Here is a 24,933-nt window from a genome sequence, read left to right as displayed (position 1 = left end):
CGATGCAAAAATGTAGCTGAACTTCGGTGGCGAAGTTCTGAGGAAGACGAAGTTCACTAAAACAACGGCAAATGGCAGAACGTGATGTTACTCGTTTCGAATATTTCGTAGTTGGCTACCACTGGCAGGCGACGGCAGCTGCAGAAGCTGCTTTTAGAAACGGCTCACACCATTTTAAAAAAAAACACTATTTCTCAAAACGTTTTCTTTCATAAACAGATTTTTAACCCTTATAAGACATTTTTCACAACATTAAAAACTTCTAAAATATTGTAACTAGGATGTTGAGCTCTGTACTAAGCCGACGGGCATGTGTTGGTGTCTGTGCTGGCCATGTACCGAGCAGATGGACTGACGAGTGCTGAGCAGACAGAAGAAGTTGACGACGCTTGGTCTCGATTTGGTTGGTGCGTGACTCTGAACACACTGCTCTGGCTTCCTCCTTATAAATACCTCTGTGAATACAATACCTTCCCCATAAAAATATAAGCACATTTCTCTTTTTGGTCATCACTATCACGCAAAACACATTCAATCCGCCCAAATAATGTCAAAGGCCTTCAGGGATCAATAATCAAAGAGGTGCGACTGCAACCAACCAAGTACGCCAACGTACCTTTACAAAATTTGCGGATACGTCCGACGTATCTTGAGAAATTTTGTGGGTATGTCCAACCTACCTTTGACACAGCGTAAAACAAAAGCAGGTGAGATCAGCAACCGCATTCGCACGCATTCTTTTGTAAATTATTCCATGTCTGAAAACGCGTCGGCCAGAAATGCAGCTAGTCGATGTGAAATTGGTGGTTGCCCTGGCTCACCTGGCAAGGTAACCGAGCAATGGCAGTCACTGCACTCGAGCGTCACTTGGTTGGAATCCACAGGAAATCCCACGTCGAGAGTGGCGCTCACTTCGGAGTGAGTCTGGCTCCAATCGTGCCTCAAGACACCTGGGAAAAAAAGAGAAATCGTTCGCACCCTGCAGTGGCACGTTTGCGAGCTTGTGCGTTCAAGCTGACTTTACAAAAGGGTGCCGACACGGCCACCTCTGACATTTTGCTGCTCAGAGCCGCGCCACCAAGCCAGCCGCGTGCAAGGGCGCAGGCAGAAACAAACCGAAGCACATGGGAGCGCAACTTCGCCCCGCAACACTCACGCTTCTTCTCAGCCCGGTTGTCAGCATCCTTGGCAGAATTTTCCTTCTCTTTTCGCCGCTTATTCTCGTGTCGCTTGTCTTCCATGCTGCATCGAATTCGCTTCTGTGCGGCGTCCTCTGCTCGATCACAGCTGCGCAGTGACCAGAGGCCGAGACTCCTTTCCAATGGATCGCTGGCGCGACACCGAAGCAGAAAATGTCCCTCCTCCTTTTTCTCTCAAGCTCCGGTGTAGCAGGGCAGCAGGCAGCTATAATTTGTGCTTGTAGTTCCAATTCCAGCACAAAATACAGCACAACCGATCAGACGATTTCGACGATTTCGGACATGATTCTAGAGCCGCAGAAAGCTGCGATGATGATGATGCTGACAGGAGCGGCTCACTGTACATTTTGCAATCGCTTTTACGTTATTTCTAAATAATTAGGTACATACGATAACCAATATTTGTGCTAAACAAGACAAGAGGCGATGATGTGACCTTCGTTGAAGATGTAAAGGAATGGGCTCCTTCACATCTTAGTGCCCGGCGTGACGTAACAGCGAATACCGCCTATACGTCATTCGGAGCGTAAAAAATAGCTTTAGTGTGAGATACAACAAAGAATTACGCCCCATTTTTACTTCAAAGGGGACGAACCTCGCGCTGGAAGCAGCGTTTCGCATCAGCATCAGTCTCTCTAAACATCATCATTAAAAAATTCGCCATACCGAGACAAAATGGCTGACGCAGGTATTTACACCTCAGAAGATTCTTACGACGGAATTGTTCTGTCGCTGCTTTCTCTGTTTGAAGGCGACCGATAGTGCAGAGCGTTTTTAAAAAGCTTGGGCTGTGATTTTCTTATTTCGTTATACACGCAACGATGTTAAAATAACTGCATTCTGGCTGTCGTTACCCTCCCGGTATGCGAGTGCCTGTAGACCGCGCGAGGCTTTTTTTTGTAAACAAACACTGCAACACAATACGCGTCTCGTAAGCTGCCAGTTCTAACAAAGCACCACTTTCAAGTCAAGGCTAAATATTTGCGACTGTTCGTATGGTAGCCCCGCTTAAACGCTGGCGGCCACACCGGCACCAGACGTGCTAATCGGTGGCTGTGGGGATGTCGTTTCAGCAACCAGAAAGACCAGCAAGGCCAAGGGACGCGGCCGCGGTCGCAAGAGTACACGTGGTGGTCGAAAGGCAACCAGTGCGGCCAAAAAGAGCGCCGTCGAAGAAGAGGAGGGCCTGGACCAGGCTTCGGCCACCGAAGATGACGCCGAAACCAACTCCAAAGGTGAGCGGCAGACTGCGTTTCTCCCGCGCTTACAACCCCCGCCTGCTTGCCGAGCGTTGGGTGTCGGTGCCAACCGACTTTTCCGATTGGTCTTGCACCGCGAGAGTGGGGCGCGTGTCTCGCAACGCTGGCAGCGCACGTGCAAGGAACGGGCATTCTGAATGGCCCCCGGGAGCTGCCATCCTCTTCTCCCGTGTTCGGTGTTCACGCGTGATTACCGAACGTAGCGCTCAACGAGTCTCCGGCCCTTGCAAACGCGTCTTTCGTTAGGGGGGTCTCCAGCGTTCCAGCCGCGCCTGCGGCATTCGGTGATCGTAGCGGCTGGGTGCGATGTATCCGGCCCCTCAGTGGTTCGTGGTCCCAAGACCGCAGCGAGGTCAGTGTAGGGTTGCTTTAAAAAAATGGAGATGGGGGAAAGAAAAGCACTCGTAATCGAGCTTCCAGCGAGAGGAACAGACGCGATGATGTGGGCCCTTTTTTTTTTCAGTGGCGTCACGTGTGTCGCGCGCCGCTTGCGCAGATGTCGAGGAGCCGGCGGAGGAGGAGGAGCGATCGTTGCTGGCCGACAAGATCGAGCCCCCGTCCTTCTCCCCCTTGGCCCGCACGGGCCCACCCGAGCCGCTGCACCAGAACAAGAAGCTCAGATGGGACCACAAGGTGTGCCTGTGCCATCCGAGAGCAGCTGTGCCTCTGGGCGCAGCTTGCGCAGAGGGGGGCCCACCCGTTGGGGCAAACACCACCAGTGGGACTTTTTAGGCATCTTGGCCACTGGCAGGGTCCTGCCTGGTGACCTGTCAGCGTGGCGCCAAGGAGGGCACACGTTTGAAGTTGGCCCGAGAAACGGGCAGCACAATTGTGGACTTCCTGTGGTTCAAAGAAGCAGGGCACATTTGGCTCACATCACTGTGACTGTGTGACATTACGCTTGTGCAATTTTATGTTCTTTCAACTCTCTGTAAGAAGGTTTGTGTTCTCCACAAGTGCAGGATGAATGGGGGGAATTAGCCTGCAGTCTCACCCCCATACAGAGCTCTGCTGCAGAGTTACGGGCCAAGAGGCATCTAAGGGTAGCAAAGAGCTTCCTGGTTTTGCGCTGCAGTTTTTTGTGGCCGCAGCCCGAGCTTGCCCGAACCAGTGCGAGGCTCGAGCAGCCGTCGTTCCCATGGTGGGTGGCCCTGTTGTGTGACCCTGCCCTCCTGACCTGCAGGTGAACCTGATTGGCGAGAAGCTGATCAACCCCATGATCCACTGCTGTGACAAGTGCAGCCTGCCCATTCTGACGTACGGCCGAATGGTCAGTGCTTCCCTGGCCAGCCCCAGGGGTGGGCCCTAAACCCTTCTTCTTTCAGATTCCGTGCAAGCACGTCTTCTGCTACGACTGTGCCAGGAAGGCTGACAAGACATGCTACAGGTATGTCTACCGAGCCGGTCAGAAACACTATGAGCTGTTGCGAAAGGCCCGTTTTGCTGGGGAAAAGCTAACAGTGTGTTGCCGGATTGCCAAATCAGCTGTTCCCTTTCCCCCTCTGTATTCTGTGCCACATTTTTTCTTTTTTTTTTTTTCTATGTGAACAAATGTGAACAAGCCAGTGGAAGCTCCAAGAACTCCAGGAAATTTGTTTACTCTGATTAGGAAAAGTAACCTGTAAAGTACGTAGAAACATGTGAATTGACAGCAGGGCTGAAAGCAGATGGAGTTGACGAGGCAGACAACCGATTTTTGTTGAGTATATGTTCTCTATCCCAAATGAAAGACAGCATTTTATATAGCTCAGTAAACACAAGCAATATATAAACAAATTGGCGGAACTGTCTGAAATCGCAAGGGTGGCGGTTCGTAGTGTAAAAACTTTGACACTATACAGTATGTGTCCCAGGCACGTGACCTGAAAACTTAGCAGCTACTGTGACTGCTGAGATGTTTATTGACTTTTTGAAAACCTTGGAACAGAAGTATTTGTACAAGTTTAAATTGTATATGTATTTTTAACACATGCCGCCCGCCACCACCGCTGGGTTGCTCTCAGTGTGGCTGAGCCTGCATGCCCAGAATCAATGGTATTAAAGGGACCCTGCAACACTCTTCGTGCAGTGCAAGTAAACCTGCGCGACGTTTAGGTTACACTGCCAGGAACACCCAAGCCAAATATTTATTACATGTGCACGTGAAGTGGTAAGCGCGCAAGTCGCCGTGAAAGACTCGAAAAAACCAACCGAGCTCTCTTCAATTCTCCTCATTATGCACCCCTGGCATGGCCTCTGCAGCGTCAATCGGGCCATGGCTATCCTGACTGTCCTATTGGCTGTCGCTGGTCAACTTCGTGGCTAAATTCTGGCATTTCCTGTGACGATCCGCCGTCGTCAGCGCTGTGTATCAACCTCTTCTATGGCTGAACCTGCCCGCGTGCGTTTGGTGTTTCTTTTGTTTTGAGTGCACGAGGAGTTTGAGTGACGAGTTAAATATTGCACTTTCAATGAGCCCACTCGACAGCGAACTTTTATTGCTTCAAAAACGCCCTACCAGCCTGAGCGCTTGCTTGCGAGCAGGCCGCCATTCCTGCTTTTTTGTGGCACCAGACCGGAAATAGACCCGTCCACGTTGCGGGGAAAAGGCCAGAACTCCTCGGCCTGTGACATATCGAAGGACGCCGAACAAAACGCTGCGTGCCGGCCCCCTCTCCGGGAGAGAGCGCGCAGCTTTCGTCGCGTTGTCCGCGGTTGAGTTGAGAGGGAACATTTATGCGCGATTTTTCATCGCGCGTAGTTTCGGTCATAGTGAACGGATTTTCATAGTTCTTGCGGGAGGAGATTGCTGGGACAATTCACTTTACCCCAACATACATTCCGAGTAGTCGATGGTAAGTGTTGCAGGGTCCCTTTAAGGACTTCAGTAAACAGACCCAGTGAAGGAGCTTTGACTATTCTGCCCGAGTCAGGGGCATTTCTTCTGCCGAAATATTCGATTTCAGTTACCAAATACGCCAACGACAGCTTAAAAAAAAAAAAAAAAAAACAGGATGCACCAGGGGTGAATTGAACTGCCGACCTCCACAACGTGAAGCCAGATTCTACCGATCGTCCATCCCAACAGATGACACTTTCGTGCAAAATAGACTGGTGAATTAAAAAAAAAAAAATAAAGGAATAAGAAATCCCGCGATTCACCTTTTTTAGCTTGGGACAAGTTTTTTAATATTGATTTTCATCTTGCATACAGACAAACGTATGCTGCTGCGCTACTGTATGTCATGGTTGCTAGCATGATTTTTTGGAGGACACATACGGCTCGAAGATCTAAAATTTTCTATTTAAAAAGTTCTCTAGGGTGTTATCAGCAAAACCATTTCTCATAAGGTGCTTTAAGGGATGCCCTTTCATTTGGGATAGAGAACATATACTCGACAAAAATCGGTTGTCTGTCCCTTCAATAACCGTGTGCTGCAGCAACTAGCGTCTGCTGAGCTTTCCAGGATTTTCTGTCTGGCTGCCAGTCAGTGAACTGGGTGCAGGCTTGGCATTGACACACACAGTGCTGTCAGTGCCAAGTGCCGCACTTCAAAGTGTCGATGCAAAGTCAGCAACTTATTGTGGGGCCTGTGGCAATTTCCACCAACTGCAATACGAGTGTGCTGGTGTCGAAGGCTGTCCGGGGACAGTGCCAGTCCTGAGGCCTTCGTAGCAACTCGTGTGGTCATGATCACGAGCCTCGGTTCATAGAGGGAAAAAAAGACAACCCAATTTTCTTGAATAATTGTTTCTTCCAAATTTCTGAAGAAAGTTTCGCCAGCCAGACATTGAGTTATGCTGGAAAGTACACCGGTGTGTGTTGTACTGCAGAAGAAAGCGGTAGATGCTGCCAGGTTAAAGCCTGCTTCAGCTAGGCTTTGCACACATGCTGTGGGTGGAACTGGTAGTAGTGGGGCCAGTTGCTGCAAGTGGGCGAGCACACCCCCCACTGTCTCGCCGGGGGGTGAATGGGGGGGGCACAGGATCCTTGCCAACCAGCCCGACCCGTGGCAGGTGCAACGACAAGGTGCAGCGCCTGGAGCAGAGCAACCTGGGGACCGTGTTCATGTGCACCTTTGGAGGGAGCCGCCAGGGCAAGGACTCGTGTCGCCGGACCTACCTCAGCCAGAGGGACCTGCAGGCCCACATCAGCCACCGGCACCTGAAGGGCAGCAGCAGCAGCAGCAGTGCAGCGGCCCCGGCCGTGGCCGCCCCGCAGTCGTCTGCTGCAGTGTCGCACGGCAGCGGCCCCCAGCAGATGGCGCTGGTGGCTGGCCACCACCTGGTGGTCCGCGACCCCCGGCAGCACCCGCCACCCGTGGCACAGCACCCACCCCCGCCGCCCCCGGCACCCCCGCTCGACCGCACCGCCCTGCAGCAGCCGCAGCCACAGCCGGTGGCCAAGGCCGAGTACCGGGGGGAGCTGCCCCTGGTGGCCCCGAGCCAGCCGCGGCCGTACCAGGGCCCGCAGAACCCGGCCGTGAGCCGGCCCAACCTCATCACGGTGCAGATCCAGGACGACAGCCACAAGCGGGCCTCCACCATGCCGCCCCCGCAGATGCCGCCCCAGTACGCGCCCCACATGGGCCAGCCCCCGCCCCAGCAGTCATACCCGCCCCCGCCGCAGGCCCCGCCGCCGCAGGCCCCGCCCCTGGCCTACAACCCGCCCTACAGCCAGGGCCTGCCGGCCACCTACAACGCCTCGGCACCCCCGCCTCCCCCGCCACCCCCAACGCCCCGGCCCATGTTTGTGCACCAGCCCCCGCCCCAGTTCGCGCACCCGCCTCCGCCCCCGCAGCCACCCCCGCGCTTTGCGGCCGCCATGCCTCCCTACGAGGAGCAGGGGGGCCACCCGCCACCCTTCCACTGGAGCGGCACTGCCAGCATGCCGCCCCCGCCCAGGGCAACGGTGATGCCGCCCCCGCCCCGCCCCATGGCTCCGCCAACCACGGGGCCGCCGGCTACCCTGATGCAGCAGCAGCAGCAGCAGCAGCAGAGGCCCTGCACCGAGTTCCCCCCCTACTATGGCCAGTGAATAAACGGGGACTGCTTTCCCCCTCTGGGTGCATTGCGGCTTCTCTCTGGCCAGCTGCTTGCTGGACTAGGGGCCACGGCGCCCGGCGCATGGCCAGAGCAAGCCTGCACCAAGTTGGTGGGACAAGGTGGTCTGTCCAGCCTCCCTGGTGTGTGTGGGTACACGGAACAGAGGAAAAGAATCACCATGCCATGTGTAATCGTGGTCAAGTGTTTAAAGTGGCCGGTGACATTGGCGTATCGGTGCATTAGGATTGCATAGCACAGGCCTGCAGTGTGGGGAGGCAAGTAACGCGACAGTTGTACTTGGTGGAAATTCCCGACAGTGGTGAAGATTCCGCCCTCTGTGCAATGACAGGCTGCACGTGGGGCAAAATGTTCACTCCCTAATGCACCTATGCCCCACTCTTGATTTAATTACACATGCCTCGCGTCTGACCAGGACAAAACCCTTCAGGGCCTTTTCTGCCTGTCACGATGGCGGGGCCATGAAGACAGACCACAACTCTGTCCAATCAAGAAGAATTCACCTTCGGTTACTCACTCAACTCTAATTCAGCAACGAAAGACATATTTTTTAACAAAAAAGAAAACAGAATATGGAGAAACTTTTATATTTCATGTTATAGCGGTGCAACATAGGCAGGAGGGGCACAGTAGAGAGGCGGCCAGCGTGAGCATTCAAGTGGTGTGACGAAGTTTCTGTGACCTCGTACACAAATCCCCATAAAGTGGCTGTGGAGTCGCCACTGCCTCATTTGCACTGGTTAATAGCTCTGTTTGCGGTAAAACTGGTGTCATTGTCATTGGGACAAAGCAATGCAATGCATTTAATGAACTAAGCTTGTATTCTGCTGTCATGGTCCCTTGAATGGTGCTTACTAAGCAGGTAGCCCAGTTAGGGTTGCCACCTGCCTGGTTTTTCACTGGCCTGACCAGTTTTTTAGATGGTTGGCTGGTTGCCAGTCTGTACCTAAATCCGGCTGTCATTGTCTGGTTTTTTGGCCAATGTGCCACGATTATTATAAGGGTTAATTCAACTACGATGGTAAATGTGCGTCAACAAGCTGTGCAAACGCACGCGAGAAGAGAAAATGCGTGGGCGAGCATGTTCCCCGAGATGGAAAAAGGGAGGAACAACGCAACGAAATGCTGCCACCGCGGTTCAGTTGCAAAGAATAGCTTTTAATGGAAGGAATATGCAGAGCTACTTTACAGTGCAGCACATTGTGAGCGAAAACTAAAACCTCAGTCACTCGTAGTCCAAACATCATGTTGGTTTCTCCCTAGAGAACCTCTACAATAAATGGCATTGCATGACAATTTTCTTTTTTCACTGAAATTCAACATTCTACACACCCCTCCCCCCTGAAGGGCCGGTTTTTTTTTGGGGGGGGGGAGTTGCGAACCGCATGCGCAGTGATGCTTTCAGTTTTCATGTTCGCTAAAGCAAGCCGTGCTGTGACCTTTGGCAGTGCCCTGGGGTTTCTGTCTGCTTCGTCAATGTGGACCCTGCCTGTGGTTCTGGCAACTCCTCACAGCAAAGACCTGGCTTCATAAAAGCCTCCCCATTCATTTGAGCTGGACTTCAGCTCAAACAACACTTGCATGGTGATGGCATCTCAGCCGGCTGGAATTGCACATCGCAACACACACCCGCGCTTGGCTTCGCTCGGGCCATCTGTTGCAAGAGGAGCACACGTCCGTTTTCTCTTCTTCGTTTATTACCAAATGGACAACTTGTACAGGAGGTGGCAAAAGACACGATTAGCGCCTGACCAGAGCAAAAGTGGAAAGTTTCGGTACACAATGTGTGTATGCAGTAAACCTATGCAGAGCCCCCACTAGTGCCGTGAGGAAATGCTGGCCTCCCTGGTAGCTTGTGAGAAGCGTGCTGGGTGCAGAGAGACCGACGCCCCACCAGCTGGCTCCTTATTGCTTCCCCGTGTGAGCAACCGGCTGGCTGCACGTATCACAGCAATGCAGAGTGCCGGGGCAACGCGCTTCCTCAAAGGCCCCTTTGTGTAGAAGGCAAGTGTGCACGGGGCAGCGGGTGTAAGGCTCACTTGTGGCAGCCCGCTAGGCTAGGACCGGTCGGTGCGATGAGCCTCGCTGTGCTGCTGAGGGACCGCATCACTGAGTGGCACTGGTGCCTTGGCAAGGACCGAGAAGTGGTGCATGTGGGAAGCCAGGATTAGCCGGCCACTGGAGTTGGAGTGGGCGCAAGGCCAAGGCCCCCCATGTACTAGCACACTGCTGGAGGAGCTGAACTGCCCTTGATGACGCTGCAGTTGTTGACGGACTCTCTGTGCTTTCGATCTGCTTCCTGTAGTCGTCCTAGATGGGAGCGATCCTTCGTTACTGCGCATTGCGCGACACCCTTCGGAGGCAAGCAGCAGGCGTGCGCAATGGAGGACTTGCTGCAGCAGCTAGGTTCTCCCTCCCTCGTGCGACAGCCGTGCGTGGCCCCTCCTCCCGCTGTTGGAAGGTTGCGTGGGGCACCGAGGCAGTTGAGCAACGCTGCTTCCTCTTCCCCGTGCACGGGACTGGCGGCTCGCATTAGTTTGGCACGTCACTGGAGTGCGGCCCCGCAGCAGCAGCCGCGTTGCAGAAATGCTGGACGCCCGTGGGAGGCCCAGGGCCCTCTTGTCTGCCTCCTGCCACCGCCTAGGAATTCTGGGGGGCCATGGACCGGATTACTGCCCAGGTGGAAAGGTGTGCCATGCAGAACGCATGCAATGGGCCCGGAAGTGCTATTCGAGTGTCCTGCACTCAGCTCGATCTCCCATCCGGGTGTCAAATGCGTTGGGACAGGGTTGGATGGGTGCCAGCCAGCCGAGAACCACATTATTGTGGCCTGTGCGCTGCACTGAGTTGCATGCGCTCTGGTGAATTTCTAGGGGTGTGCGCCGCCAGTCGCCATCGGCACAGGTTTGCACTACCAGTCTCCGCTCTATTTTCGACACTTTCCCCCACAAATTTTGGGGTTGAACGTGCCGAAGCTGCACCTGGGCTATGAGGTGCGCCGGAGAGGAGGAGGGCTCCGGATTAACTCAGACCACCTGCAGGGGATCTTTGAGGTGTGCCCAAACCTCGACACACGTGCGTTTTCGCTGTTCTCCTTTATGTAAGAAGCAGCCACTGTGGATGAAAATCAAACCCTCGTCCCTGGGATCAGCAGTGCGATGCATCAGCCACCCAACCACTGCAGCAGGTCAGTGTGCACTCTGACACCAGGGGACAAGGTGCTGTGCACTGGGGCAGCCCCAGGGTGGAAGCACTCGCAAGTGGGGGCATCACGAGTCGGCCCAGGGGGAGTCCGTGTGGGGGCTGGAGGGGGGCGTGCAGTAGTCGACGGAGCCGCAGGTGCTGACGCTGGACTGGGACTGGACCCAGAGGGGCGGCCGCGGGGGCACCTCGGGGGGCAGGGGCGGGGTGTCTGCCTGCGGGGGGGAGGAGGAGAACTCGGGCGGGGGGGAAGAGCCCGGCGGAGGCGTGAGCAGCTCCGAGGAGCGCGGCGGACACGGCTTCTGCAGCGTCAGCGGCCCACTGCTCGGGCTGGGCCGCCGCTGGCCCCGGATGCTCCGCAGCAGCAGGTCCCTGCGTTACCGTTGAAAGAGGAGCCAACAGGTGGCGCCACGCAGCCAAGCCGAGTGCATACACGGAGGGGAGAGCCTGCCTGCAGGTCGTTCCGTGGCATCACCTACCTAACAGGGCTGTTGCAGTGTCATGTAACCTAATACAAAACTCAGCCTAACCTAACCTAACCACACTTTTCTCAATTTAAGTTCACTCAACACAGCGTGACTCTACAGAATGACCTGGAAAGAGACTTTCGTGCAGATGCCAGGCCCTACATGACATGCAAAACCAAGCCACTGGGAACAGCCCCTGACACGCTTCCTCTCCACATCTGTCCAGCAGGGCACGGTGAACTTTGAGCAGACAATGCATCAGGTTTTGTCCGTGCCCTGGCCGCCACTTCACTTTTACTTCTACCCCTCAGCCATGTAGCCGCCTGTACTCACTCACTCTCTCTCAGCTTTCAAAAACCCAGTAGGTAACCAGAACAGCCAAAGTCCAGTGTTTGATATGCAAACTCACAACGAAACAGGAATTACACCAATCATTCGTGTGGAAATGCACAGTCGAGGGACTGGGCAGTTTGGAGTTACTGACATTCTTGTTGCTTCCACGGGGTTAGTGACACAACGAGGCGCACCTGAAATTTCCAGTGGATAACCACAGACAATCAAGAAATTGACCAAACTGGGTGAAGCACAAGCAACCAATTTTTTTTTTTTTAATCGCACGAGTGAAAATTGTACGTATGCACGTGCAACCTTGCCAACCAGGCTGCACGTGTACCATGACCCCTGGTTTTGAAAAAAACTGGCCTTTCTCGCCATCAGGGAAATGAAAAGGAGTTACCGAAGCCATACTGTCGCGTGGATATTGGCCCAGCCGTGCAATTGTTTATGGCGTGTGCCAAGAATACCAGCAATACCTCCTTCGGCACTGCGCACTGTGCCAGTGAGGGATATGTAGCCTGCACCGTGGATGGCCAGCTGCTCTGAAAGGACGGCGTAAAAGTGCGTGCCCTCCACTCGTGCACCCGAGTCAGCGAGCCATCCTTGCCGAGGCCTGCAATCCAAGCACCCGCACTGTCTGGCATCTCCACTTATAGGTGTGACAAATACTAGGTGTACAATTGGCCTGCCACTCACGCCTGCACCCATTGATTTCTTGTTTTACCTGTACACGTGAAGGTGAACACAGCCTCGTTAAATGTTCGAGTGCATTTGCACCGTTCCCAGTGCGAATGCAAGATCACCCAAACAGCATAAGCCCCTCATTGGGCAGTGCAAAGACTGACCTGCATACGGCCTTCCACATGAGAATGGGATATTCTAAAAAATGTCATTTCAGTCCGCAAGAGACAAGCCACCTGTTATCCGTAGCCTACTCTTGGCGTGATCCCATTCCTTTCAATTCCTCGGAAAGACAGAATTTAGCCCGTTCCAACTCCTGAAATGGACGGGCAGTTCAATTCCATTCCTTCAATTCCTCAACGTAATAACTGCCTCAGGTGCTCTATCGAGTGATCGAGAAACGCAACATGAATCACGTGATCATACGCGTTGAAAACTGCAAAAGTATGCAAAATGTGAAAATGTGTCACTTGCCACCGATTTGGGAGGTGGTAGCAGCTTGGCTACCTATCTGATGTCTCGTGCAGAACCACCCTTTTAATGGAGAAATTACCACCTCTTCCTGACGAAAGCAGAGAGGAGTGTGAAAGCTAAAAGTGCGTCCAACTTTTACTGGAAGTGCGTCCAACCGATTGTCACACCTTCAAAGGCCCAAATGCGCAAGCTAAGAACGAACCCGTGCTACGATTTTTCGCTCACTAAGTAAACGCATCTGAGAACGGCCTAAATGTATATCGATACGTGGTTTATGAGATCAAGATATGCTATTGTACTCCGTCTTCATGATCGACGCGTGTGTTGTCTTATTTAGAGCCGTTCTTTTTCCGCGATTTTCAAGTAGCCATTATGACACATTGGAAGTCCTGTCACAGAGAGGGAGAGGAAAAGACCAGTTGCGGTCCCCGGTTTCCCGCACGCACCATGCGTCCAGAGATGTTATCAGAGCTTTTTGGTCGAGCAACCGGTCTATGGGGAAATGTATGTTTTTTGACAGAACGCCATCAGTGCTGGTCAGAAAGCTATCGCTTTAACAAGGGGTGGTGTACCACTCCCCCTTTTCGCATAATAAGTAGCGGTATTACCTAATAGTGAATACTATTATGGTATTCGCATGTTAGTATGATTTAATGGTTTGCTTTTGCACGACACAAGATGAAGCAGCTATTATTTTGATGCCGGCTTTTTTTTTTCATTGCACAGTTTGTCACGTTCTATCTTGCAATCTGCTTTGCGTACCGTCATACCAGCGTAATTAGTATGCTGTGGATAACTTACACGCATGTCGCCCGGAACTTTCTCACTTGTACACGCATTCTAAGTGCTTACTTGAATGATTTCAAATAGATTTACTGCATTGTGTACTAATGCTACTGTACCAACGTGAGGGACGGGAGGGCAGCATCGCGGAACACCGTTAACAGTTTTGCATTCACCGCAGGGAAGTCGCCGCTACTTCCACATTGACCTCCATTTCGCTTGTTTATTGCCCTGGAACGACCGCAGCCCAATCCGTTCAATGCAGGACATTATTTATGACCCCCTTACCTTAAAGGTGACACAACCATATCGTGACTGGAGCCCTGGCAAAATAAATTAGGGCCAGGCAGTTTGTTTCCACGACCGTGCAACCAATATGCACGAGGACCTGGTCTAAATTTTGATATGAGGCCTTCGTACGTGAATAGTGGCAATGCTCCAGCTGTCAAACCAACGACTACGGCTTCAGTAATCAAGTACGTTTGTATCCAGGCGCTAAGGCCACGTGCACAGAAACATAGCAACCAGACCACGAAACAGTTTGGCCTAGCTTGATTAGAGTGCCGAACTTTCGGGTCGAAGCAAAACACTGTGAGCTGTCAAAACGCTCGCAAACAAGGGCGCTAACATTTAGAAACAAACGACCTGTGGAACCTGTGTCTACTGAATTTTCGTATTTAATATCTAATGTAATCGTATATACATAACAGCTGCCCACTACCGTAGCAAAGCGTGGAGGTAGAATGCTTAGTAACACATCCGAACGTCGCTTGTTACGCCTATGGCGGGTGCCGGGCACAGAGGGCCCTCACCCACAATTTTCTTTTTGCTGCCTTGGTTTTGATTTGCTGGGGCCCAGGGGCCCCACTCAACTTACTGACAGAGGGCCCACAGGTTGGCGCCGTATTCCAGGGAGTTGCCTACCAGGTTGGCTACAAAGCTATTCATTGTGTGCCGGGCACGGAGGGTGGGAGGATAACGCCAAGCAGACTCGTTGTTTCATGTTTCGTGCACGAACGCTTATATTGGTAGCTCCAAGATTTCGCAGCAACAGCTTGCGGTGAGAAACATTGCGACTTCGGGTGCGCACCGTTCGTCCTCCCCAACCCCTGCTTCTCGATGCTATTCCCTGCCTGCTGGCCTGGGCACACGGCGCCTGCCACTGAGACGCCGGTATGCCATCGGCGCCACAAACAGTTGTACAGGGAAAGCTATGCCTCAATAAGCCTGCCATAGCACGAAGAGCCGACCTAACGTCGCCACAGGCCAGACGCACTTGCGCAGCTAGAAGTTCACTTTAACACGTGCTTCCGCAGGCTGCGCGGATTTGGTTACTCAAAATGCAGGGTATGCATTCTCGTTTTCGTCGCCGGTGCTCCCTCTGAGATATACGTACCAATGCAGTCATCGCCACAGACTAATTAAGTAGCGGGAAGGCGCGAGCGATGGTCACGCCGTCGTCTAATAATCGTCATTCCATTCCCATTCCATTCCGGACAGGAGGCACTTAATTCCATTCCCATTCCATTCCTACAAGCGTCCTCATTCCATTCCCATTCCATTCAGGCAACTAGAAAAGGTGGAATGATTCCGGAATGATTTCAATCCCAGAATGGCAACTCCACAACACTGATCTGGATGGTAGTAAGTTAGCCAAGTTGCACTGAAAACAGTGCGTTAGTGGACGGAGACAGAAAGAGATAAAGGTGCACGGGACAGGTGCTGATGTGCAAGAAATATACTGAATCTGGATGGTAAGTTGGCCGGGTTGGTTAAGGTTCATTGTATTGAAATAAAAAAAGAAACAATGAAATGAAAGTTGACCAATTTGCCAACTTACCATCCAGATTCAGTATACTTCTTGCACATCAGCACCTGTCCCGTGCGCCTTTATCTCTTTTTGCCCTCTCCTTGAACGTGCTGTTTTCAACAAGAAAAAGCACCCGTGCGGAGGAGAAGTTCCGAGTGCTGTGTGTGGCATAAATGAGTGACTGTCACAGCTGCAGCCTCCAAAAGGCACGCCATCGTTCGTGGGTGGCCTCCCTGAACGTCGTCCTCAATCTAAGAAAGAACACAACACGGCGTTTGGGTCACAGCACAGGAACAGCGACACAAGTGGCGTCAACCTACGTCTTGTCACTTTCCGAGGACTGCCCTCCGTCGCACGATGACTCGGATATGGACCGCGATGTCTTCAGCTTCCTGGAGGGAAAGGCGAGAGAGGGGGGGGGGGGCCCATGAGCACCAACGGTGGGAGGGAGCTCGCTATGTGCGAGGGTGGTGACCTGTGAACACCAAAGGGACTCTTAGCTCACCATGGAGTTCCGCCTGTCAAGCTTCCACAGTGAGCCACACCTGACCTCTCCCAGCCAGGCCTCGTGCAATCCCATTAATTGAATTATACTCGCTACTATCACTATCAAGTTGTCACTGGCAACTTGACGTAACCATTTCTAGAGATAGATTACGGTGCACGCTCACTATTCACCGAAAGTTGCAGTTATCGGGACGGTAGATGTGGAAGCGATTCATGGAACACATCTTGCTCCAATCGGCACAGAGGTTGCACACATCACCACCCAGGCCTGCAACCCGGAGGCTGTAACGCCGGTAACAAGCACTCGCCTGCCCTTTAACAAAGCGTGGGAGAAGGCAGCTGGGTAACGGTGTGCTCTGCAAGAAAAGAAAACAGTTGTGTTCCTTTCGAACTAGGCTCTGAGGTTAAGGTGGCCAAGGCCACAACCGGCTTTATAGATAGCGACCTGCCCATGCACGCCCATTCCACCTGCCGGATTTATTACTGCTTGTTGGGTTGGTTTCGCTTCCTTCTGACGCCACTACACTAGCTGGCACAGCATTTAGTCCCCACTTCTCTGCAGTATGCGCGTTTGCTCAGCCTGCCATCGCTGTTCTTTCATCTTTTTCCTGGTGCGTTGTGTGCAGTATTTGCCGATTCCCACTGGGGTAGTGCACACCTTGTGTGGGCTCAACGTTGTGCTCAAATAAGTTGTTTTTAGTGCGAAATTGTCATTTGGCTAGGCTGGCGAAAGCACACACAGCTGGTGTCCACCGAGCGTGCACCCACCCGGATATCGTCCACAAAAAAAATGCCTACAGCTGCTAACCCTTCACGTGGCGTTCCACGAGTTTTATAGCACCCATACATTTAAAACAATAAAATACACAAAAATATTCAGAGCATGCTGTCTTGTAGCATGGATCAGAAAAAATGAACAGAAGAAGCAATTTGCGCACACTTTTTCAGATCGTCCCATTGGCTTACGGCGCATAGCAAGAGTACAACAACAAAAGAAAAACGAGTGTGCATCAAAAATTTTCCGCGCAATCTTGCTTGGCCTCCAGCTTCTGTGTAGGCAGTGTTGCGGCAGCATGAATAGTAATTCTAGAAAAAGTAGCTGCAGTGAGTCCGATGCCAAGGTTGTAGGTTATAGGCGACTTAGGCAGGAGCTAGGCTCAACAGCAAACCTCGCCACAAGAGACACTTTCGCGAAGGAATATGCTGAAAGATCCTGCAACTTTTTAGCACTGTGCTTTCAGTGAACAAATCGTGCGCGATGGTATCTGTTGCGTACAGCTGAGCAAGCTCAGCCGGCGCACGGTAAAGGCAATTGGTTTTCCCCGGGTTCACACCGCTTCAGCACGTGAGCAGTGACTCAAAAAGGTGTCCCAAAGATAACTGCTGTTCTCACCACAAGCACTGACCGCGGGCGGCTGCCATACCCAATTTTGCCATTTGTTTCGGCTTACAAGCCACCCCGACGGAGCTCCTACAAGTGTGCCGCTCCAGTTACAGTGAAAATGCTGCAGCCGCTGAACAGGTTGCCATCAATTAGTGCTCTCTTCGCTGGAAAAACATTGTTTTCCTGCAAGAATTACAGCGCTTCCATGCACAGAATGGCCCTGTTGGAGCTTATTCGGGCCTTCCCTGTGAACTTTTGCACATCCTTAGATGAGCTTCACATAATAAGAAAGGTCTCCGAAATAAAGCAAAAGTCGACCAAGTTTCTGCTTGTTTACATGAATGAAAATGCTCGAAAATAAAAAATAACTAGTCGAGCAGGCGCATATGGTAATAGTGTGGTTCACTTGAGTATGTTGACGTTTGCACAGGTAAGAAACAGGTCCAGATTTAGGTGGGAACTCCCTTTGCTCGCCGGTATTATAGGTAATGTCCGATACAGTTGGTCGGCATTTATTGGTGCGACCGATACTTTATATGCCAGCGGTCGCAGGCCCCATTGCGAGCAAAGCAAAGCTGGCGAGTTTGGGGATTAAAGTTAGCCCCACCTGGTGGAGCACACCGTCCCTACACGGCAGTTGTTTAGCTCGCTGTCTCCCATTGTCGCCGGCTGCGATGGGCAGGTTGCTATCTATAAAGCCGGTCGAGGCCAACGCATAAGTGCATTTGCATACGGGTCATAAACAGCCACAGCGAGCCGCTTCGAATGCTCGTGGAAAAGTGCTGCCTCTCACCCTTGCGCCATTACTCAGCGCAAGCACGCACATGTCGGCCTATGCAAGCCTGTGAAAGAAAAAAGTTCCTCCAAGTGCCTACTGACTTTCCACCACCCAGTTCTAACGCCACTGAGCCAGGGGCTGGTGAATGGTGGAGCGCATAATACCGGGCAGTGCAAGCAAAAAAACTGTGGTTAACTCCTCTGTCGTAGGAATCGGTAAAACACGAAAGTGGAATGTGCAGTGAAATCTGCAGCTGAGCATGATTTGCGGGTCGGCGGCTGTCTTGTGGGTGTGCTTGGCGAGCAACGTCCTGCTGGCGGGTCGCTTCCGCAAAGGTGTACTGGCATCATTTCCATGACGGATATGACGTCAGTGAAATCTTGGTGTATCCCGGTATAAAACACTTTTGTGTTAAAATCTAAAACCCGAAATCGAACAACCCAAAGTATAATGTTCTCTTTGGTACTAAAGGTTGCTTCCACGCAAGATGACCCTGTGTGTAGCGGTGCACCCTTAACAGGCCGCTTGCTTCGTTGTACCGTCATTTCCATGACGGATATGACGTAAGTGAAATCTTCGTGAATCCCGGAATAAAACACTCTTGTGTTAAAAGCGGTGCCCTCTTATGTTGGCACTGGGAGTAGCCAAGCAGGCTCACTTCATTCGAGTTGTTTGTTGTCACGCCCTTGACTCTCCCTGCCCCTCAAAGGGGCCATGCAGACAAAATACAAGTTTGTTAGATTTTAAAGAGCTAGCCTTTGGTAACTCACTCAGGTCTATTCCAGCCACGAAAGGCGGTTTTCTAGCCGAAGCGAGATGCTTTCAAATCCTGCACTACAGTGGCGTGTTAGGGGCAAGAGTGACACAGTGTGGGCCAGCAATGAAGGCGGAGTCATCAGTGTGTTGACTGTATGTCTGAATTTAAGTTATACAATCAAACTGAACTACAGGCCCATTACAATCACCTCGTCACTTCTTGTCTGGCTTTTGCCGGCGGCTGCCAATTGCCCAAACAAAATTCCGCGACATCACAGAGAAGTCGACGCAAAGTGGCTGGGGAGTGGCCACGGCTTCACATGCTTTCTCCGATATCTCAAGTGTTTGGAGTTTGCGACCAAATTGGTATTACTGTGACTGGAACAAAGCAGTCTTGTATTTTGCCTCCGTGGCTGTCTCGTCGTAGGACGAGCGACGAGGAATGCGTGCACACTGATTAGTAGCTGAGACTCGAGTGTTTATAAAAAAATTAAAACCGTTCCACTCAATGTGAAAGCTGTCGGAATTGCAATGATTTGCCATAATGGGCTGCAGCGCCGTTATCCACTCACTGCTACCACCCCATGCATTTCAAATTTCCCGCCTTCGCAGTGCTCGCTTGCCCCCTGCCTGGAACTGCGCCAGTGGGAGTTCTGTTCCTTTTGCGCTTGCTTTAATTTCGTATGCTGGAGCTGTCTTGCGTCATTTAAAACACGTAATTTTTTTCTTGCATGGCTGGAGCCTTTCTGCTGCATTTCGAACGTGCCATTTTCTGCTGCAGGTGAGCCTTTCTGCGTCATTTCGAACGCACCATTGTTTTTTTGCGCGGCTGCTTTTTTCCCCTTACTATTGTAACCCAACGAGCGTTACTAACTGAACGAACACGGGCACTGCTGGTTAATTACGTATATTTTGCCTCAAATGTACCTGCAGTTTTCTTTGCGCTAAACAACGAGGAGATGTAGGACAAGCGCCAGTGGTTCACAAATATCGATCGCTTATAACTACAGTAAAGCCTCGTTACAAGAGACACCATTACAAGAGACACTTGGTTATATGAATGCGGTTTGGCTGGTTTTCCTATGTTCACCATGTCAGCAACATTGCATACAAGGAACCTTGGTTACAAGTGACACGTTTCTTGGTTCCCTTGAGTGTCTCTAGTAACGAGGTTTCACTCTATATAAACCGCTTGGCTTTTAAGTTTTGAAACCTCTGGGTTACGCTGCGAAGGACAGCGTTACCACGGGACGCCCTGTTGCTCCACTTGGGTCCAGCAAGCGAGCGCCTAAAGTGCCCTGTACTCAAAAATGAAACCCCCCTTCCTGATCGAGCGGCGCAGGTGCAGCATGCAATACAGCCATCCATCCTCCGGCTCGGGTAACTCAAACCTCCCGAGCGCAGCGTGTGGGAATGTCCCCTGAAGCTCAAGCGCACGGAGGCGCGCCGAGTAGCGTCCACTACAGTGGCCTGGCCTCGCAAGCAGGCGAGCGTGTCCCCCACAGCGCAAGAAGGCCTTGACGCACCCCTTGTTGCGGTAGAACCTCTGCACGTCGCGCAGCAGGTGCCTGGCAGTGGAACTCAGGGTGGTCCTCAAGATGGGCTGCAACAGACGGGAGGGGCGGCTGTGCACGCCTGGTGCACAGCGGGGGGGCCCGCAGCAGCACTCACAGGCACGGTGTGCGTGGTCAGCTCACGCAGGTCGATGTTGCGGAAGAAGTCCAGCATGGCAACCTGGCGGCAGCAGGAGGACAGCCCATCGCGGGCAGTGACGCCGCAGCTCGGCACTGGGTCGCAACACCACTCACCTCTTCCAGGGTGGGGTAGTGGTGGTTGCCGCTCTCAAAGATGAACCTGAGAACCTGCAATGCAAGGGCCAAGGGCTGCAAGTGCCGCCGCGCCTTCACTGGAGACGGGGCAGCAGCCGTGGCTGCCACAGTGCTCCGCTCCAAGCCAGGCACTTCCGTTCAAGTGCTAAACGTTAATTAACTCTGTTGATTCACTGCACCCCACCTCTAAAGCATGCCAAAAAACCCTTACACGTGAAGAAAATGGGCACAATTGAGCTGAAACATTTTACGGTAAAAAACGTGACAAGCCTTGGGAAAAATTTGTCACGGCTGCGGCTCAAAAGGATTCTACCCCAGGCTACTGAGGTGGAGCAGAAGAGTTATTCCAGCACTCGCACCAAACTACAGAAGGGGCGCTCCAGGCAAGCAGCTGAGGGCGCAGAGGAAATGCCAGCATTGTACGCACAGGGGAAGGAGTCTTGTCACGTGGCTGCCAACCAGGCACATCACACAAAGGACTCCAAGTCCAGCTACCGCATAAGAATAACTTGTACGGTGCAGCATCATTGTGCGCCTTGATTCTCAGGGGGCACTGAGGAAATGCCAGCATTGTGAGGACACTCCATCACACACCCGTTCCAACCAATTCAAGGGTTTATCAACACCTTCTGAAAACCATCAGGGGACAAAAACAAGCCCGTCCAGAATACAGTGCCGTGGTAATAACGGCATCTTGCCAGAAGCGGTAGCTCAATAGTGCAGCCAATGCCAAAAACGTGAAACCTGCCATGTGCTGCACCGCACATTTTTACCCGCTAAGGCGCATGACAACAGCAATTGGCAGAGTGGGGAAAAAAAATGACGGGAACTTTCTCTGAAAATTTCACAAACACCAGCAAGATGATGGGGGCACGCCAATGCGACGCAAATGCAACTATACTCGGGAACAAGTGAAGAACGGCAATAGCTCATGTACGGGCCCAGATGTCAAAGGCGCACACGTTTTGGAAGGAGATTGCTATGAATGTGTGACATTGTCTGCCTCTCCTCACGTAGTTTGTCTGCTGTCGCTGCAGTGGTTCCTAAGCATATTAGGTCCAAAAAGGTCTCATTTTGTGCCACGCTCAAAATATTCCCAGTAACATTGGGCTGCGGTGATGAAGCACAGAGGTGAAGCAATTCCGTTGCCGTTCTTAATTAAGTTGTACCCGAGCATAGCGACCAATCGTGCACGCGGGCAGGGCCACATCAACGGTGCTGAGGGTCTGGTTCACAAAAACAAGGGGGATCCGTTCCTCTCCTCTCCCGCCCTACCTTCTCGTCGTTTTTGAGACTTTAACCTTTTTAGAATTCGCTACTCGAACAATCGCCCAAGTGTTTATGAACATCGCCTGGGCATCTACTCTCGCACAGAGCATGTGGAGAGATTGCATAGACAGCATTAAAATTTGTCGGGCTAGTTGGTTCATAATGAAAGAAGGGTAAACGGCATGCGAAGTCAAGACGAAAGGAAGAAATACGCACGACACTTAGAAGTGCAGTCTGAGTGTCGTATCTGTTTCTCCCATTCGTCTTAACCTTCAGCACTGTCTACCTTTGTTTCAATAGACATCTTCCACCGAAAATCAGTCAGCGCATTTGCAAAAAATGGCTTCCTATATCTGCTTCACCAATTCGGCAGCGCATGCTTTGGTTCTGCGCGTGCGAGCACTGCCCGAGTAGACAGGTGGGCTTTCCCAGACACTGTGCGCACATCTCTACAGTAAACACGCTGCCAATCGTCTGGCTATTTTGTGATTTCATCCAGCGACAGAAATTTAGGCTCTCCTAAGGCAGCGTTTCCATAGAAACAGTTTTATTACGTAGATTGTATATTCAAACGAGTAAAACAAATGGTTTATTACTCAAGCGTTATCATCATGTGGGGAGTCAGATCTTTGAGAGAAGGTGGTGCCTATAGAAAAAGAGATCGGTACCGAACTTTCACAATATTGTTTTTGGTAACACTCTCAAATAAACAATCATACATATTTTCATTTATGCACTGATCGCTTACTTTTAAAGAGGTAATACCTTGACATTTTCGCAGGCAATATTCATTTTTATAAGACAAGGAAATATACTCATATTGCACACACATTTTCTCCTATTAAATTGCAGAATAAATTTCATTTATACAAAAATTTAATTCAACAAAGTGTAGAAAATACAAGTTTTGCAGGAATTCAACCTTGAAATGAGGCATGCAGGGGTGAGACAGCCCAAACAGATTTGGGAGCAGTTTTCAGAGCAGCAAAATTTCGATTTTGGAGCAGAAGAATCTTGATTTGGAGCAGTTAGGGACATTTAATACATCGTCATGTGAGCTTGAAAAATCATTATTTCAGAAATTTGCAGGGTCAAGTGGACATTTAAATCAGTTTTGAATACACAGAACACTGAAACAGCCGTACCTGAAAGAGTTTTTAAGAGTATCACAAAGTACTAACTGCACTACCTTTTTCCTAACTGGTGATATTGTGTTGCGGCTGCACGCAACACTGACAACAAAACTGCCATTAACATTAGAGAATTTTAGCAGTCCGTCTGTTCTGTTGGTTATTTTTTTACCGGGTTGACCGGGACCGGTCAGCGCCTGCGCGCGCAGAAGGGCGAGGAGGCGCGGACAGGGCGAAGGCAGGCCCGCGGAACTAATCCCCCTACTGCTACGAATGCCCAACCTAACCTAACCTAACCTAACCTAACCCAGACGAGTCCCGGTCAGCACGGTAACTACGTACACGACGGAACAGACGGACTGCTAAAACTCTTACCAAATTTAAGGGCTCCGCAATTGTAGCATTTTTTTGCCGTTTTAATGCTAAAATTATTATTTTTGTAATCCCAGGCTGCTTTGTACGAACGACTGTAGTCACGGCTACAGTTGAGCAACTTCGAGCTAACGGTCGCATAGCCCAACCAGCATAACCCGTTTCAGCCCCCGGGGCGCAGGTTCACCCTATGGTCATTTGACTAGCGTTACTGTCTATAGCCACCTAGATTCTGGCATTCAATTTCACTTTGCATACATCAAGTGTTATAGTCGCGTTCTATGGCAACCGTGTAGTCGCGGCGTGAACAGGTCGCGGCGCCGCAGCACAGCCCGCAACTTTCGTGTCGACCGTTCCATCCCCGAGGCTCGCGATAGCACTTCAAAGCACAGCAACACCTCAGCATTTTATAACACCACAACGAGCCAAAAAATTCACTTCACAAACCCGATTATAGACGCGCGCACCGCGTTTCGCACTCAAGGACAAACCACGCCGAAGTCCTAGGCCCGGGCCCACATTTCAATGAACTTTTTTTTCGCGCCGTGCAACTTCCCGTAATCTGGCACCAATCTCAAACCATATCCCCGCGTTAACGTCACTGTTCAGAGCCACAACAGATAGAATGAATAGACTGGAACCCAGCTGATAGCGCAAAATAAACCAGGGAAAATATCGGCGATGCGCACTGAGCGCGTTGGTAGCATGCCAGATCAGGCGGCGGCCATGTTTGTTGCCACAGCGATGCCTAATCCAGAAGGCCGTTTCAGCGAACCCGGTCGGAAAGCGAATCGAGTTTTAGAAGCTATCGCTTGCTTCGTTTCAGTCTTTCTATTTGTGCCATTTCTGTGTTTGCGATTGACAGACGATAAAAGCGGTGACCAAGATGCGGGAGGCTTTCGTCCCCGCCGAAACTGACATGAGCATCAAAATCCGAGCTGTTGAGGCTCTTCTGGAGCAGTTTGGCGCAATTTTCGCCGTTTTCGTGCTTTTGGAGCAGCTTGGCGCAGGCAAATGGAATCGTATCAAAAAGGCGCAATATGCGCAGCTGTCTCACCCCTGGGCATGTATACATATTACCATGTTTTCACTTTCAAGTTTTTATTCATCCTTTAAGAAAAAAAAAAAGGCCTCGTATTTGCTCCTTTTGTTGCAAATGTCGACGGAAGACGATAGTGTTTTGTCAGCATTTGCCAAGTAAATGCCTCCCTTCACTTTCCCACTCACCTCTCATGCTGTTCCTCGCCTGTCGCGCTCCTCCCAAGATAACAGGCTAGAGGTTTGCTCAAGGCAATTTAAATTTACCGCATTCCACTGCTCCACCCCGAATGCCTCGACGCCAGCGCTGCCGTACGGCGGAGACGCGCGTGAATCGAGGCACCCTACTGCAATGTTTATAGAACCACACTGCCCGGCTCCACATGCGTTCCAAGCAGATTGTGAAACCTATCTAGTGGAACCTTTCGTAACAGTTTCCATTTGATTTCTTAAAATGCCGCTAGAAGCTATAGTGGCGCGGGTGACAGCAGGCGACAAAGTGAATCGTTTTTATGCAGTAAATGCAGTATTTCATTTGAATCAAGTGTCCATGAATTTGTTAGAAAAGAACAATGCAAATATTACTGATGTATTGATTTTCTGCCTCATATTTGTGT

At 51.4% G+C, this 24,933-nt stretch overlaps 3 protein-coding genes across 9 annotated transcripts in view; 1 reads left to right on the top strand and 2 right to left on the bottom strand.

Annotated features, from left to right (window-relative positions):
- LOC144159702 (ubiquitin carboxyl-terminal hydrolase 19-like) overlaps positions 1 to 1,679 on the bottom strand; it is a 49,595-nt gene extending 47,916 nt beyond the window's left edge. Inside the window, exons 1-2 of one of the 2 annotated variants that reach the window (XM_077691369.1) lie at positions 1,157 to 1,679; positions 822 to 950 (exon numbers count right to left, since the gene is read on the bottom strand). In XM_077691369.1, coding sequence (XP_077547495.1) covers positions 822 to 950; positions 1,157 to 1,241 — 214 coding nt within the window. In that variant the 5' untranslated portion in view covers positions 1,242 to 1,679. The remainder of the gene's footprint in view (positions 1 to 821; positions 951 to 1,156) is intronic. The other variant, XM_077691368.1, reaches the window with a different exon arrangement.
- Positions 1,680 to 1,753: 74 nt separating this feature from the next.
- On the top strand, positions 1,754 to 8,797 carry LOC144159705 (uncharacterized). Of its 3 annotated transcripts, none has more exons than XM_077691374.1 (6): positions 1,754 to 1,887; positions 2,273 to 2,434; positions 2,955 to 3,091; positions 3,642 to 3,728; positions 3,784 to 3,845; positions 6,455 to 8,797. In XM_077691374.1, exons 1-6 carry the CDS (start codon positions 1,875 to 1,877, stop codon positions 7,473 to 7,475), a joined length of 1,482 nt encoding a protein of 493 aa, XP_077547500.1. In that variant the 5' UTR covers positions 1,754 to 1,874; the 3' UTR covers positions 7,476 to 8,797. The 3 variants fall into 3 exon arrangements, with proteins under 3 accessions (XP_077547500.1, XP_077547499.1, XP_077547501.1); XM_077691373.1 differs by having other exon boundaries at positions 2,922 to 3,091; XM_077691375.1 differs by lacking the exons at positions 1,754 to 1,887; positions 2,273 to 2,434 and adding an exon at positions 2,473 to 2,810 and having other exon boundaries at positions 2,922 to 3,091.
- Positions 8,798 to 9,180: 383 nt separating this feature from the next.
- Positions 9,181 to 24,933, bottom strand: part of Slob (Slowpoke binding protein) — a 30,584-nt gene continuing 14,831 nt past the window's right edge. For 3 of the 4 annotated variants that reach the window (XM_077691372.1, XM_077691371.1, XM_077691370.1), the window contains 5 exons: positions 20,487 to 20,540; positions 20,350 to 20,412; positions 20,205 to 20,281; positions 15,574 to 15,645; positions 9,181 to 11,074 (listed from right to left, as the gene is read on the bottom strand). In XM_077691372.1, the coding sequence (XP_077547498.1) occupies positions 10,771 to 11,074; positions 15,574 to 15,645; positions 20,205 to 20,281; positions 20,350 to 20,412; positions 20,487 to 20,540 (570 nt within the window). In that variant the 3' untranslated portion in view covers positions 9,181 to 10,770. Of the gene's footprint in view, positions 11,075 to 15,573; positions 15,729 to 20,204; positions 20,282 to 20,349; positions 20,413 to 20,486; positions 20,541 to 24,933 lie in introns of all 4 variants that reach the window. The other variant, XR_013320349.1, reaches the window with a different exon arrangement.

Source organism: Haemaphysalis longicornis, unplaced genomic scaffold (genome assembly GCF_048455015.1).
Source record: "Haemaphysalis longicornis isolate Haplotype H1 unplaced genomic scaffold, Haemaphysalis longicornis Haplotype H1 scaffold_10, whole genome shotgun sequence".
Lineage (NCBI taxonomy): Eukaryota > Metazoa > Arthropoda > Arachnida > Ixodida > Ixodidae > Haemaphysalis > Haemaphysalis longicornis.
This window is presented reverse-complemented; position numbering and strand designations above follow the sequence as displayed.

Coding starts and splice junctions, on each gene's coding strand:
- LOC144159705 (XM_077691373.1), top strand. Junction 3,092..3,641: donor AGCTCAGATGGGACCACAAG/GTGTGCCTGTGC, acceptor CCTGACCTGCAG/GTGAACCTGATTGGCGAGAA. Junction 3,729..3,783: donor TTCTGACGTACGGCCGAATG/GTCAGTGCTTCC, acceptor TTCTTCTTTCAG/ATTCCGTGCAAGCACGTCTT.